The 15182-nt window shown below is 34.7% G+C and overlaps 1 protein-coding gene across 1 annotated transcript; it reads right to left on the reverse strand.

The window, feature by feature from the left end:
• Positions 1-2676: 2676 nt before the first annotated feature.
• On the reverse strand, positions 2677-14284 carry LOC126821280 (uncharacterized). Its single transcript, XM_050549681.2, has 9 exons — positions 14188-14284; positions 13800-13941; positions 13357-13479; positions 12478-12614; positions 11444-11552; positions 8827-8955; positions 8172-8270; positions 6618-6712; positions 2677-6031 (listed from the first exon to the last, which is right to left on the reverse strand). Exons 2-9 carry the CDS (start codon positions 13936-13938, stop codon positions 5918-5920), a joined length of 945 nt encoding a protein of 314 aa, XP_050405638.1. The 5' UTR covers positions 13939-13941; positions 14188-14284; the 3' UTR covers positions 2677-5917.
• Between the last annotated feature and the right edge of the window lie 898 nt (positions 14285-15182).

Genomic DNA, 15182 nt, shown 5'->3' on the forward strand with positions numbered 1-15182 from the left:
GGGGTTGGATGGCCGAATGGTTAGTACGTGCGCGCTGTATCATAAGGCCCGTCATTGAGTCAACTGGCGTGGTTTCGAATCCCCGGTTGTACGTGACAAGGAGTAGGGTCGCCTGTCCAACCTCGTTGGTTTTCTCCGGGTCCTCCGGTTTCCTCCCACTGCTAAAGACCCCCACGCACAAGCGAATTATTGAAATAAAATTAAACCATATGTTAGTCCCGAAATGACCTAGTTTGTGTCGAGTGGACGTTAAACCCCATTTCTCTTTCTGGTGTTAAGTGCTGTCCAATGGGCCTGCCACCATTTATAAATGACTGTATAGGATGTCTGTTCCGCGCCTAAAAAATTGACGAGCCCATGCCCCATTTCGTATATACACGTGTAAAAATTAAGAAATACTTACTACACGTCGGGCCATTTTCTTTGGTAGCAGCGTACCAAAGGGTGTGTGGGGGTTATACTGATTCTCTCTCGGTATAGTAGAATAATACAAAACACAAAACAGTATGTTTGATATCTATTGTGTTGTTTATTTCATGGCACAATCTCTAGCTACGCCACATTCTGTGAGTCTCTGGTGGTAGCTTAGAGGTGATGAGGCTAAGTAAAACAACAATTTGTCAGCTGTGACATCATCAAATGAGAAATGATCTTTCCGACTTGCTCCAGTCAAGGCCTATTAAATGTGGCCTTTTAAACCAATGTTCTCGAAGGGAATGTTGCTTGTTCGTTCGTTCGTTCGTTGGTCTTAACGCCCGCTTCCACATTAGTTGTTCCAAATATCACTTCAGTTTTTAGTCGTGGATGCCCACAGTAATGTATGACATTCAACATTTACGAAATATACTTTTAAAATCTAACTCCTATAAAATTCAACTCATGTCTTCTTACACCTACGTCCCTTTTGTCAATTTAATCGAAAATGGTTTTTTTTCTGTTACCAATTGATAAGTTCTAGCCCACTCAACGAATCGACACTAGAAGGGCATCTAAAGAAAAACGAGGTTACAGCATTTATTTTTGTTGGAAGCAACCTTAGAAGGGCCACCCTTCAAAGACAGACCCGTTACAATTCGATGAGCACAAAAAATAGTGTACCTGACGTACTAATAATGTTCAATGGATGCACACTGAACTATCAATCTGTTTGTCGAAGAAACAGACTAGTTCGCAACCAGTGAAGGGTGATGGTGTGTTCCAACGGTAGGTCTTAAAGCCAAGAACTATTGCAGATTTCGTCATAGGTCGCAAGATATGGCGTGATTGTGTAACTTCTGACAACGAGTGGCATGACAGTCATTTATACCATTGGCTACAAGTACTAAATTATGATTCGAATAGTTTTCTAGCACTAGCAAATATAGGTTGCCAGGCAACGAAACATACGCCCACAGCAGCTAAATCGTCCGGGCAGTCAACAAGTGTTGTCGCATATTTTTACTTCTTTCGGTAATGAAACATTTATAATACACTCATGAAGTAATTATCAGAAAACCATTAGAATTTGTTTGGTTTTTAATATCATGGATTTAGCTGTTCAAGTCATAAAAATTCATTGAAAATCAATATACTTGTTCGTCTCAAGCTCTTAAACTCTGTGTATCAATCTTAAGTCAATCGGATGATAACTTTAGCCTATAGAGCGTCACAAGATTTTTCAAAGTGATCAAGGGCCATAACTGTGACAGTAATTATCGAAAATCACTGAAAATGATTAGACTACTTTGTCTCATGACCTTAAACACTGTGTATAAATTTAAAGTCAACCGAATATTGACTTTGGCCTCAAGAGCGTCCACAAGATTTTTCAAAGTGATCAAGGGCCATAACTCTGGCAGTAAATATCGAAAATCACTGAAATTGAATAGTCTTCATCTCATGACCCTAAACACTGTGTATAAATTTAAAGTCAATCGGATATTAACTTAAGCCTTTAGAGTGTCCAAAAGATTTTTCAAAGTGATCAAGGGCCATAACTCTGGCAGTACTTATCGTAAATCGCTGAAAATCAATAGGTTGCTTCGTCTCATGACCTTAAACACTGTGTATAAATTTAAAGTTAATCGGATATTAACTTTGGCCTCTAGACTGTCCACAAGATTTTTTTGAAGTGATCAAGGGCCATAACTCTGGCAGTAATTATCAAAAATCACTGAAAATGAATAGACTTCTTCGTCTCATGACCTTAAACACTGTGTATAAATTTAAAGTCAATCGGATATTAACTTTGACCTCTAGAGCGTCCATAAGATATTTTGAAGTGATCAAGGGCCATAACTCTGGCAGTAATTATCGGAAATCGCTGAAAATCAATAGGCTTCATCACTTCATGACCTTAAACACTGTGTATAAATTTAAAGTCAATCGGATATTAACTTTAGCCTCTAGAGCGTCCACAAGATTTTTTGAAGTGATCAAGGGCCATAACTCTGGCAGTAATTATATGAAATCGCTGAAAATCAATAGGCTTCTTCGTTTCATGGCCTTAAACACTGTATATAAATTTAAAGTCAATCGGATATTAACTTTAGCCTCTAGAGCGTCCACAATTGCTTGTTGACGTCGGCCCGACCGACGGACCGACGACAATATACGACCACATTTCAATGTGGGCGTATAAAAATTGCACGTAGGACAAATTTTTAAAATGTTTATTTTTAAATTAGTTTTTATTAAATTCAAATATTCAAAACATTTGTTAAACATTTAAAGATACAACAATCATATTAATAGAATAACAATATAATAATAAAATAGCCTAGCCTAAAAGCTTGATACTGAAAAATAATTAAGAAAAATATCCAATAAAATATAAAATTTCCAAAACTAAAAAGATCTACACGGTGTGGTTGTCATAGAAAATATATGGGACTGTCTTTTTTTTTATTCTTCATCACTAATTTCCTTACATTCCTAACCCCCTTTTTTCTGCTTGGGTATGGGGGGGTGGGGGTATCTATGTGTCTATTCCCTCTTATTTTTGAAGAAGTCAACAGTAGCCTGAGGTCTCCAAGATGACACTCTTTAATTACCTTTGTTAGAAAATGTCAACCAATCAAATGGCTTATCACTCTGCTTAACCCCAGTGGTAAGGTATTGGTGTAATGAAACTATACACCAAGATTCCCCCTTTTCACTCAATTAGAATCAAAGTTTTCCTGAAAGATTCTATATTAAAATGCCATGGGAGTGAAAGAATTTCCCTTTCTTTTTTAAAAAAATATTTTAGCATGAGTATATTTTTGTGTGGGTCTCTCTTTGAAACAGACCCTGTATTGAAAGGCAAGTACTGGTTAGTATGAATTTTCCATTGCACTAGAATGAACCTTTCTTCATATTTGCCCCAGACATATATGTTTAGAATAGGCTACCTCTCTATCACAGGAGTAGCTTACAACATACATAATTAGCACATACCTGCTATATCAATGTATACAATAACTTATACCCTCCGATATTTTAACCACGTACTAGACCCACAGTACAACACACAATAAAAACATGCATTTAACCTCAAGATATGGTCTGTGTTCAATTTACCTATCGGCTTAATTAACAGTGAAGCCTAGGGTCTCAAAATCAAGGCTTCCAATCAAGGTGTATAAGATTTTTGACACTGTCATTGACCCTTCTTTTATGCACAGTAGTCTTTAACCCCTGCGGCCTTGGATTTGCTCAATTTTCTTTAAAACAATCTTCCATCTTCCTCTAGTCATGTGAGTGGGGGATTGGGTGTGGCCTCACATGTGGAATCGTCTCTCTTCATCTAAATCTGGTACTGGATATGGGTCCTTATTAATTACCAAAACGTAGACTCAAATGTTTTAAGAATACCATCGATTTACTAGCCATTATATTAACTCCTAGCCAATGGAAAAGCAGTATCTTTAAACATTTTTGAAGTTTTTCGGGAATATGTGGCCAAGGACTACATACATAAAACGATGACAATTTAATTAATTGGCATAAATCAGTTGAAGTGTTTTAACATATCTGTTGTTGCTTTAGAAATCAAAATAAAAGTTTTAAATAACAGAAAATATGAAAAGCAAAAAAGCAAAATTTTGATTCAGATTTTGTGGTTTTCAAACAAGTAATAGCTTAAAGCAACATTAGGTAAAATTATATAAAGAGCTGACAGTTCTTGCTACAATTGCTAAAAAATAGATAATGAAAAGAGAATATTTCGAAAATTTCAGTCAAATTACTTCACTCTGAGCCAAAGAATTCGGGATGAAATTATCCATTTTTACGGTAACCGCATCCATCAGAAAAAGTATTTGAATCCACTAAATATTGCAAGCATCCTATGGTATCGAGAGTTTATTATGGTCTTGGTAAGTTAACTAATGTCTAATTAATAATTTAAATAACATTTCCGGCCTAAAGAATGACCTGCAATAGGCAGATTTAGCTCTCGATAATGGATGTTTAATAATATATATAAAAAGACGTTCATAAGTGTTGAGAAAATATCTAAAGATAGGTTGCCAGGCAACGAAACATACGCCCACAGCAGCTAAATCGTCCGGGCAGTCAACAAGAGTTGTCGCATATTTTTACTTTTTTCGGTAATGAAACATTTATAATACACTAAAATCTGATTAAGAGCAACAACTCAGAAAACCATTAAAATTTGTTTGGTTTTTATAAAGTTCTGCCCCATGCTAACGTTTTGTATACAAAACTTTTAATACTGTATCATGGATTTAGCTGTTCCAAGTCATAAAAATTCATTGAAAATCAATATACTTGTTCGTCTCAAGATCTTGTGTATCAATCTGAAGTCAATCGGATATTAACTTTGGCCTCTAGAGCGTCCACAAGATTTTTCAAAGTGATCAAGGGCCATAACTTTGGGAGTAATCATTGGACATCGCCGAAAATCAATAGGCTTTTTCGTCTCATGGCCTTAAACACTGTATATAAATTTAAAGTCAATCGGATATTAACTTTAGCCTTTAGAGCATCCACAAGCAATTGTGGACGCCGGACCGATGGACGGACGACAATATACGACCACATTTCAATGGGGGCGTATAAAAATGCTGATAAGAATATAATTAAATAACAAAGGTTTTTCAGCAATAGAAGAAGTTAGCACTAATAATTTCAAGTTTCAATCTTTTGTTGCTTTATAACACAACCAAGATATTTTGTCAAACAAGTACTCACAGCCATTCTAATAATAATAAATATAACTATTTTCACAATTATTGTAAAATATATTTTTCAATTTATCACAGGTTTAAGCCTGACACACTCAGTATGGTAGGAGTATATGATGCACAAAAATATAGGTCTCTTGATAACCAGTTTGCCATTGTTTCCAAAGAATTCTAATTTTAAGAGGTTTATTTTAGACTAATAGGGAGGTTCAGATGCACTCGAGAATGAGGTGATTCCCTTTTTGCATGCTACATGTACGTCATCACTTCTCGAGGGCTTTCCCCACGATGGTGAATTCTGTGGTAGTTTAGTTCTATTTTTATACAATCTTTTTCATAATTATACCGAAACACATCCCTTTCAAATATACCAGCCTTTGTTAGGTAGGTACTGTTTAACTGGTTGAATAGAAGCGTACCAATAGAACAAATCGACTCTTTCAAACAGTGCACTTTTTGCTTGATTCACAACGAACTGACCATCGCGTTTTGTCAAGAATGTGGATTTTTCTGAACTGTGAAAGTGCACCACGTTTTCCGAATACGACGACGATTTCACCTTGTTCTCAGAACACATCTGAACCTCTCCATGGACCTTATAAGGTCCATGACCTCTCAAATATCAATTAATGTGTGCTAGATATTATGCATTTTATAAATAACTTTGAAAAATAAAAAAAAAATCGCTTTTGAAAATATAATTTGCACATAAGATAATAAAATGCATGTCAAGCTGTTGAAATATGTTGCTAAGAATTATTTTTATTTTTTTTATGGAGAGCTTGTGCTGCCTCAGTTTGTCGTAATCTTTCTGCTTCACCTGGTATTTGACCCAGTTTACCTGCTCGATAATCTTCTATAGCCTACAATTTAATTTATTATATAGCTGTACTGTACATTTAATACAAAATTCTATATAACTGCAACACAAAACAGAACTAACTATACAGTAAAGACAGTGCCAATAGACAGACATCACTATTGAGAAGACAATAACATTGTAATAGAATCACATAATTTATTTATGCACAAAAACAGATGCTTAACAAAATTATATTGATGGGAAAGTATATTTCTACTGATCAGAAAAAAAAAAAATATAGACTTCATTATCAGCTTTAGATTTCGGAACACCAAAGTTGGGGAATGTATATTTAAATGTTAAATTTTATGGATGAGATTGATGTCAACCCATAAATCCTTTACTTTATTTTTTTAATTCATGTTTAATTCTAATTTTTACTCCTCAGCAACACCAAGTTATTATGAGGATTATCAATTTTAATGAACTACCACATGTGTTAAGAACAAAAGATTTCTAGATTTTTATTATCAAAATCCTTAAAAAATTGAGTCATGGTCTCATTTAAATATGATTTATTCATATTTTTGTAATACAATATAGTCTATCTTTCAAAAATCAGTTTCCAAATTTATAATATTTGTTACCTGTAAGATTTCTTCCTGAGTGTTCATAACAAAAGGCCCATAATTAGCAATTGGTTCTTTAATAGGCTTTCCAGCTATTAACAATGCATGGCAATCTGTAAAATATCAAAACAAACACACTGAGGTAGCTGTGGTTCCCAAAGTTATGAAGAGATCTGGTGATACCTGGGGAATACCCTTTGATATACTCACGTTTGCCCTTAGCTAATTAAATATGCATAGATGACATTGATGTGCAAATTTATATGCTATTATGAAGATTTATCAAAATCACTCACTCAACTAGAAGTGCAGTTCACACCACATTTCAGATGATCAACCCATCAGACTGCAGTAAGTTAATAACAAAATCTGCATTCAATTTAGGGTAGACACTTGAAAATACATTATGCAAGACTAGAGCTAAATCCGATTATTGCAGGTCTTTCTTTAGGCCTTAAATATTATCTAAATTATAAATTAGACATTTATTAACATCACACGACCATAATCAACTCTCAGTGCCATGTGATGGTACGATTTTCAACAGATTTGAATCTAATCTGGTGTTCAACGGCCGTTGATGATTAACCATAAAGATAGGTTGCCAGGCAACGAAACATACTCCCTTAGCAGCTAAATCATCACATATTTAATCTTTTGTAGGTAATGAGGAAAATTTTCAAGACAATTTCAAACAGATCAGATCATAATTTTCATGCTTTGAGGGTTCACAAGTACCATAACACTAGTGGCAATTGACGGGAATTGCTGAAATTCAATATACTTTTTCGTTTCACTTACTCAAATGATGCATATAAATTTCATACAGATCAACAAAGTGAAACAAGGGCTATAACTCTAGACATAATTAACGGAAAATTATTAACATAATGCATATATTTTTTTTACAGATCGGATGATAACTTTTGTCATTACAAGGTTCAACAAAGTGAAACAAGGGCCATAATACATAACTCTAGACGTAATTAACAGGAATTGCTGAAATTCATTAGGCTTCTTCATTTCATTAATCTAACTAATCCATACAGATTGAATGATAACTTTTGTCGTTAGAGCATTCACCAGGTTCAACAAAGTAACACAAGGGCCATAACTCTTAACATAATTAATGGAAATTGCTGAGATTCAACAGGCTTTATGTTTCACTAATTTAAATAATGCATATAAATTTAATACAGATCAGATGATAACCTTTGTGGTTAGAGCATTCAAAGGGTGCAACAAAGTGAAACAAGGGCCATAACTTTAGAGGTCATTTACGGATTTTGCTGAAATTCAATAGGCTTCGACTTTTCACTAATATGCATATAAATTTCATACGGATCAGACGATAACTTTTGTTGTTACTGCATTCACAGGGTTTGACAAAGTGAAACAAGGGCCATAACTCTAGAGATAATTAACGGAAATTGCTGAAATTTAGTTAACATTTATTGCATTTCAAAGACTTGAATAAAGAAATGTCTGCAGGCTACTTAAATATGCATTCATAGCATTGATGTGATAATGAATATTGTAAATATAACCAGTAGCAGTTTATTTTATATATACCTTGCCCATCTTCTGCTCGAATCATGAACTCTGACCCTGTTTCACTTAATAATCCGACTTGACCCATGTGAGCTGGCATTTGATTGTGACCTAAAAATCCTGTAATTAAATTTAAATGAAATTTAAAATACATAAAATAATAACTGAAAACAGAGCGCTTTAAACATGGTATGTTTCTCTCTTATGCCGATGAACTGTCCACATCCACGACACAATTAGTATTGAAACTTGTATATTTGAATATTCGTTTATGATTACAAACTTACAGATAGTTAGCTACTTTGTGATATTCGCAGGACTTTTTTTGGCACATTTGACAAATTTCCCCAAATTGGCCTCCGCACTAGAAAGGGGTTCCCCAGCTCACAGCTTAAAAGTTTTCCAGGCCTTCCAGGTGTGGCTATTTTCAGCCATTAATCATGATCACTAATTGTGAAGTAAAGCATAGTTCCCCTTAAATATGAATGAATATAGGCCTAGTTAAAGTTATTCATATCCTGCAATGTATTCATATCCGGTAACTTTGGGCCTCCCAAATTGGGCCCTGCATAGCCGTCTATATTATCTCAACTATTTGTTTCATTTTTCTTGGTCCTCACTAGTACCAGATAGTTTAACTAACCACAATATTAAACAGCTAATATGGTTAATTTACCTGCTCCTCTCCAAACATAACAGAAACCATTATGAGATGTAGGTATTGTATAAGTAAATGTACTTCCTGCCTCTAGATGTATATCTAACATAGTAATAGGTATTTTAGTTTCTATAACAGCATTTACTCCTGAAAAAAAACAACATTAGGTAGTTTTAAAAAGACATTAAAATAGATACATTAGGTAGTTTCAAATAATATGTAAGCCTACAGTAGCTCTTAATATTTATATATTGAACATTTATTTGTCACAAAAAATCTCAAGATATATTCTGATGAAGACTGGCTATAAACAAAATTTTAAGTTAAATTAAACAGCTACTTAAATTTTGACAGATATATGTTTATATTTACATTTGCATTTTAAAACAATCCCACATATTTTGTCACAATCCCCAACCTATATTTCATTTATATTTAAATGTGTTTTAGGCAGAATATTTATGTCTCGATAATATGTGCTTAAGACACAATTTTCAATACAATGTTTATGTTTATAATATGAATATGTGTAGATATTTGCTATAGATGCAAAACATGCAATACTCGCTTAAAGATAGGTTCGCAAAAAAGTATTTATCGGGTGGTGATTTCCATTAAAAGTATTGCAATTTTGGTATATATGGAAAGTAGAGATATCCAATCTTACTAGAAAAATACTGGATTCCCTGAAAAACACTCATGGAGCGTATACAGGACAAAAATGTAAGGGTTCCCTAATCGACAGCCCGACGATTAAGAATACCTGCACGCGTGACGTTGAAAGAGAGAGAAATTTGTGGTTTAACATCCACTTAACACAAACTAGGTCGTTTTGGGACTAACATATGGTTTAATTTTATTTCAATAATTTGCTTGTGCAGTGGGAGGAAACTGAAGGACCCGGAGAAAACCCACGAGGTTGGACAGGCGACCCTACTCCTTGTCACGTACAACCGGGGATTCGAAACCACGCCAGTTGACTCAATGACAGGCTTTATGATACAGCGCGCACGTGCTAACCATTCGGCCATCCAACACCCCCGTGTGACATGTTGATAAACTTTATGAAGAGTTAGACGTACAACACTTTCTGAGATAAAAATCACAGAAAAAAACGCGGGCAGTGGATAATCCGAGAATTTAATTAGGATTCGATATTTGTAATAAATAGTCAGCGATTAAAGACAACATCGTCTTGTGTATACAATGAATTCTCCTCTGACTTCGCCCCCATTGCTATAGGTACCGAGAGAGGTAAGTCACATGACACAAACATGACCACTTTTGATCAATTTTTATAACAGGGTATTCCTTGGCAATTACAATGTATTGAGAAGGATTTGAAGCATAAATTAATTAGTTTGAATATGTTTTTAGTCCAAATATATCATCAAATCACCCAGTTTGTACGCGGGAATGTATCTTTAATGTTAATAATATGAATATGTGTAGATAATTGCTTTAGATGCAATACCCAAATGCTTTTTCTTTTATGCATTTACTTTAAAGTTTCTGAGCATGATTTTAACGATACAGCCATAGGAATCCCTTGAAAACTACAATAAAAGATGAATCTCTAAATATCCGTCTAATAATGGTTCAATTCCAAGTCTTTATTTAGGCTTCAAATGTCATAGAAATTATAAATTAGATCTTTATTTACACAAAAAGCACAAAATAATTTTAGATCGAGGCTAAATGATAGATTGTACGAAGCGAGGAAGCTGTTGAGCGAGGCCGCATGTCAGTCAATTTGATTGAAAGTTCGATATATACGGCCTTGATATTATGTTTAGTTGTGGTTAAAATGAGAGTTTGGATGTCAGTATTATACGATCTTTTGTCACTTGCGTTTACAGAAAAATTATAGATATTGATAAACATCGCAGCTAACATCACCCCAGTTGAATTGCAGCTCCATTGGATCACTGTTCGGGAGTTACGTAGACCTACCAGTTACAGTACAAGAGTACACGCAGGCTAACAAGAAGTCGGCTATAATTATGCCTCATTGATTTGGTCCATTCCTTTCAAAATTTCGCTTTTTATCTATATATTAAAAGTCTTATTTTTAATTTGTAGTAAAAATAAATGTGATACGAATTGAATTGCAACCCCGTCTCAAACCACATCCATTGAAAACGTTACTTGATAATCGAGATTATGTAGGTGGAGTTAACATCTGTCAATCAAACGATCGTCCATTCTCGGAGACGGTGAAGAGAGATTTGACTCCTATTTCTAGTCAAAAAATTACAATAGTGATAACTTTGTTCAGAATAAAGTAATTTGACTGAAATTTTCAATATATTCTTCTTTCATCATCTATTTTTGAACTGTTATAGCAAGAATGGCCAACTCTCTATTAAAATCTCCCATAATGTATCTTTAATTAAATGTCATACTATAAATCTGAGTACATATTAGCATGGATTTGAAAAATGCAAATCATGCACAGTTACTTTAATACACTGCCCATTGTTTATTTAGACACAAATGTTTACTCTTGACTTGACCCTGGTTAGTTTCAAAACTATTATGACTTGTTAACCACTTGTGTTAAAGGGCATGTATCTGTTGTGTCAATAGTGGGTGGTGGACCTGCCCTTGACTGGGTTGATGATTACACACTTACCTCTACATTCCCCTGATATAACTTTAATAGTAACACGATTATCTTCTGTTTTAACAATGGGTATTTTCTCCGGGGGTGTATCTTGATATCGTGGTTCAATCATCTTAAACTAAAAGTATACATTTACAATCAAAATTTTTGAAAGATTTGACATAAATCAGAATTACATAAACATCAAAACTAATCCTGTCAATATTCGTATTTCCCCAAATGTATTAATTTGTTGTGAGTGGGGAGCTGCGGTGACTCTGTGAGTAAGACCTTGGCTCGCAAACCCGGGGGTAAGTGTATGGCTGAGAAAGGTCATCAGGATTGTCAGTGGTGCAGGACAGAGGGCCTGACAAAGGACAATGTACATTGTATAGTCATTTAGAATGGGATGAAAAGCTGAGGTCCTGTGTACACATTGGCATGCAAGAGAACCCTTTGCAGTTGGAATCTGATATAAGAGTAGGCCGTAGCACTGCTGTCTGAGCAAACTTGCCCTCATAGCACACTGTATGGTGTATGAACATCTTCATTAGAATAGTTGGGGCAGAACAGTAGGACGTTAAACCCTGTTTCATTTGATTTGTTGTGAGCTCTCTGATTGACAACAATATCATTAAACACATTTATGGTATCAGATGTATGCCATAATACTTATACTTATGTGAAGCAGGTGCCGACGTGCCATTCAACACCACTTAATTCATTCATTAATTACCTTCATGAATGGTTGGGACTTTTGTCTTAAGAATTGATCGAATGCACTGGGAACACATTGGTCAATTTACATGCTGTAAATTCAGCATATTATTCTCAATTTTATTTTCAAAATTAAACATGGATATGATCGAAAATTGCCATGTTCATTTGGCCTCGATTTTTTAGTTCATCCAAATAATCATATGCAGATCCTTACCAACCTCACAGGAGTTGCACATTTTCAAAATCCAGAATGTTTTTTATATAGCCCTTTGGGGGAATTGAACTTTAATCTAATGTAAAACCACTTCGAAATACTAATAGTAAGAGTATAGGAAAATACTTACCTTAGCAGGTAGATTAACCCACAATTGGAACCCTTCTGATTTTCCACCATTTTCCATGATGTCATCTGTTGGCATCTCAGAATGAACCACTCCCTTCCCTGCCGTCATCCATTGAACCCATCCAGGTTTTAATATACCTGATGAAAACAAAAGTAGATATGTTGCTCAGGGAAAAATACTTTATTGGACTGGAATAAACAAATAAGGAGAAGAGGGGGCTCAGTGAGTGAGGTGCTGGCTCACTAACCTGGAGATCCGGGGTTTGCTCCTGGTACTGACTGAGAAAGTTCCTCAGGATTTTTGGGTGTGGTTTCCCTTGTCATTAGATACAGGATGAAGGGTCGGACAAAGCATGGCATGATGGCATGTACAGTCCTTCATGTTTATAAAATTGTGCGGGAGCCATAAGAAGCTCCTGATACCTTGAATATATGCAGTTTAAAAGTAAACAAAAAATGAAAGTAGTTTATTAATCTCAATATTTAGGAGAGCGATTTAGCTAATTTGCAGGAGTCTTTAATGACTCCATCGAAGGAAAGCTGACATGCGTCGAGAGGAGCAGGAGCAAAAGCTCCCCTTAAACGTGAAGGACTGCATGTACTCATTCCGATGGGACATACACGTTGATGTGCATGTAAAAGAACCCTTGACAGTTGGTATATTATGCCTGTCTTAATTAACTGGTTGATGCAGAAAAGTAAGACATTAAACCACATTTCATTTCAGTTAACAAATTTGATATCATCAGTGAAACAAAATTTGAAAAGAAACTGGGGACCCAAGAAAAAGCCCACTCTGTGATGACATTACAATGCCTTGAACCATATCAACGCCCAACCCCACCCACTCATGCTTCTGATCGGATTCTAGAAGACCTACCTTTATTTCCTGCTGAATCTTGATGTTTGACCCCTCCATCAATTAGGTATGTAACAGTTTCAAATCCTCTATGGGGGTGGTCTGGCGCCCCTAATGCTTCACCTGGCTTATAAACAACTGGACCTGTTACAGAAAATAAAAAAAATCACAAATATTTATCTACCATGTTATGTGCAAATTTTTTGATTGTCAACTCAAGATACCGATGTAGGCTATGTTTAACTTTTAATGCATGAGTTGTTTTAAATGGTAGGCTTTACTTTTTTTTATTATGACGATGATTGTGAAATACCTCACAATAGAGTCAGTGCTTAGGTAAGTCTATAGTTATTTTGAATATAATATTATTTAAAATTTATCCCAGTTTTTGTGGGGCACGTTTGAAAATACCCCTTTTGCTTTTAATAAATAAATGAAATAAAAAATAATGTTTAAAATCTTACCAATGTGATCTAACATTAAAATTGGATCACAGTTTGGTATAACTGTTCCAATTACTTTCCTCACCAAAAAACCACCACCCTCTGTTTGTAATTTGGGCGTGGCAAGTTTACTAATTAGTCTGTGTGATGACTGAGACATTTTCTGAAAAAAAAAAAAAAAATTTATAGGTAAAATATCACTCATAAGTCAGTAGAGTGATTGTTATTTGGTATGTATTAATGTTTACTAATTAGTCTGTGTGATGACTGAGACATTTCCTGAAAAAAAAAAAAAATTTATAGGTAAAATATCACTCAAAAGTCAGTAGAGTGATTGTTATTTGGTATGTATTAATGTTAGCTTATATCATGCATTATGAATGACATAAAAGGAATCGTCATAACTTACTTATTATCTATGGAATATTAATTAACTAATCAATCGATACACATATCAACAATATTTACACCTGTCAAAGTTGACAGTTTGCGTAACCGGATATCAGTTATCTCCCCTCAGGTAAAATTATCTGCCGAGGTTTGCCGAGTGGCATGGGGGATGGTAAGATTCGGGCGTTCAACATGCATTATTTGTAGAATAAAAGTCAAGCACAAGATTCGATCAAGTCGACAACATATAAAGTCAAATGTTATTTTTTTATTGTTAACCTGTCGAGAGGTGGTATTGTAATGTCGCATATATAACAAATATTTAGAATTTGCAAACATATTTAGACAATGGACAGAGGAGTGGGGGTCCTCTCTAGCAAATATCAGCGCACAAACGTTCGGGTGGGACGTAAAACGAGATTAGGTCTATAGGTTGACATTGACGTAATAGAACCGTTGGTAGTTGAAATTCGACGAAAAGTAGGTGGAAATGTGACTGTCCGGAGAAAATTTCTCTCAAAGCATACTGCATTAGATTTAGATAAAGAGCTGACAGTTCTCTCTATAACAGTTAGAAAATAGATACTGAAAATGGAATAGGTTGAAAATGTCAGTCAAATTAAATCTACTTTATTCTGAGCCGAGTTATCGCCGTTATAAGAACAGCGTAGTCTTACTACCGTTGTTAAGATAATAAGTCTTGATTATCCAAATTTAAATTAAATCATTTCGATATTTTAAACTGTCATTCGTATTTTAATTTGTCGAAAATCTCGAGTATCTGATAACATCGAGGATCGATTATGGCTTTGATAAGTTAATAAATATCTAATTAATAATTTATATAACATTTAAGGCATATAGAAAGACCTACAATAGGCAGATTTAGCTCTTTAATAACGCCTCTTTGATAATTTTTCATAAAAAAAAGATATAAGAAAACAGACAAACCTACGAAATTTAATTAAAACACCTCCTCCTTCCTTCTATAAGTTTGTATCTTTGAGTCACTGC

The sequence above is a fragment of the Patella vulgata genome, chromosome 5 (assembly GCF_932274485.2).
Source record: "Patella vulgata chromosome 5, xgPatVulg1.2, whole genome shotgun sequence".
Taxonomy (NCBI): domain Eukaryota; kingdom Metazoa; phylum Mollusca; class Gastropoda; family Patellidae; genus Patella; species Patella vulgata.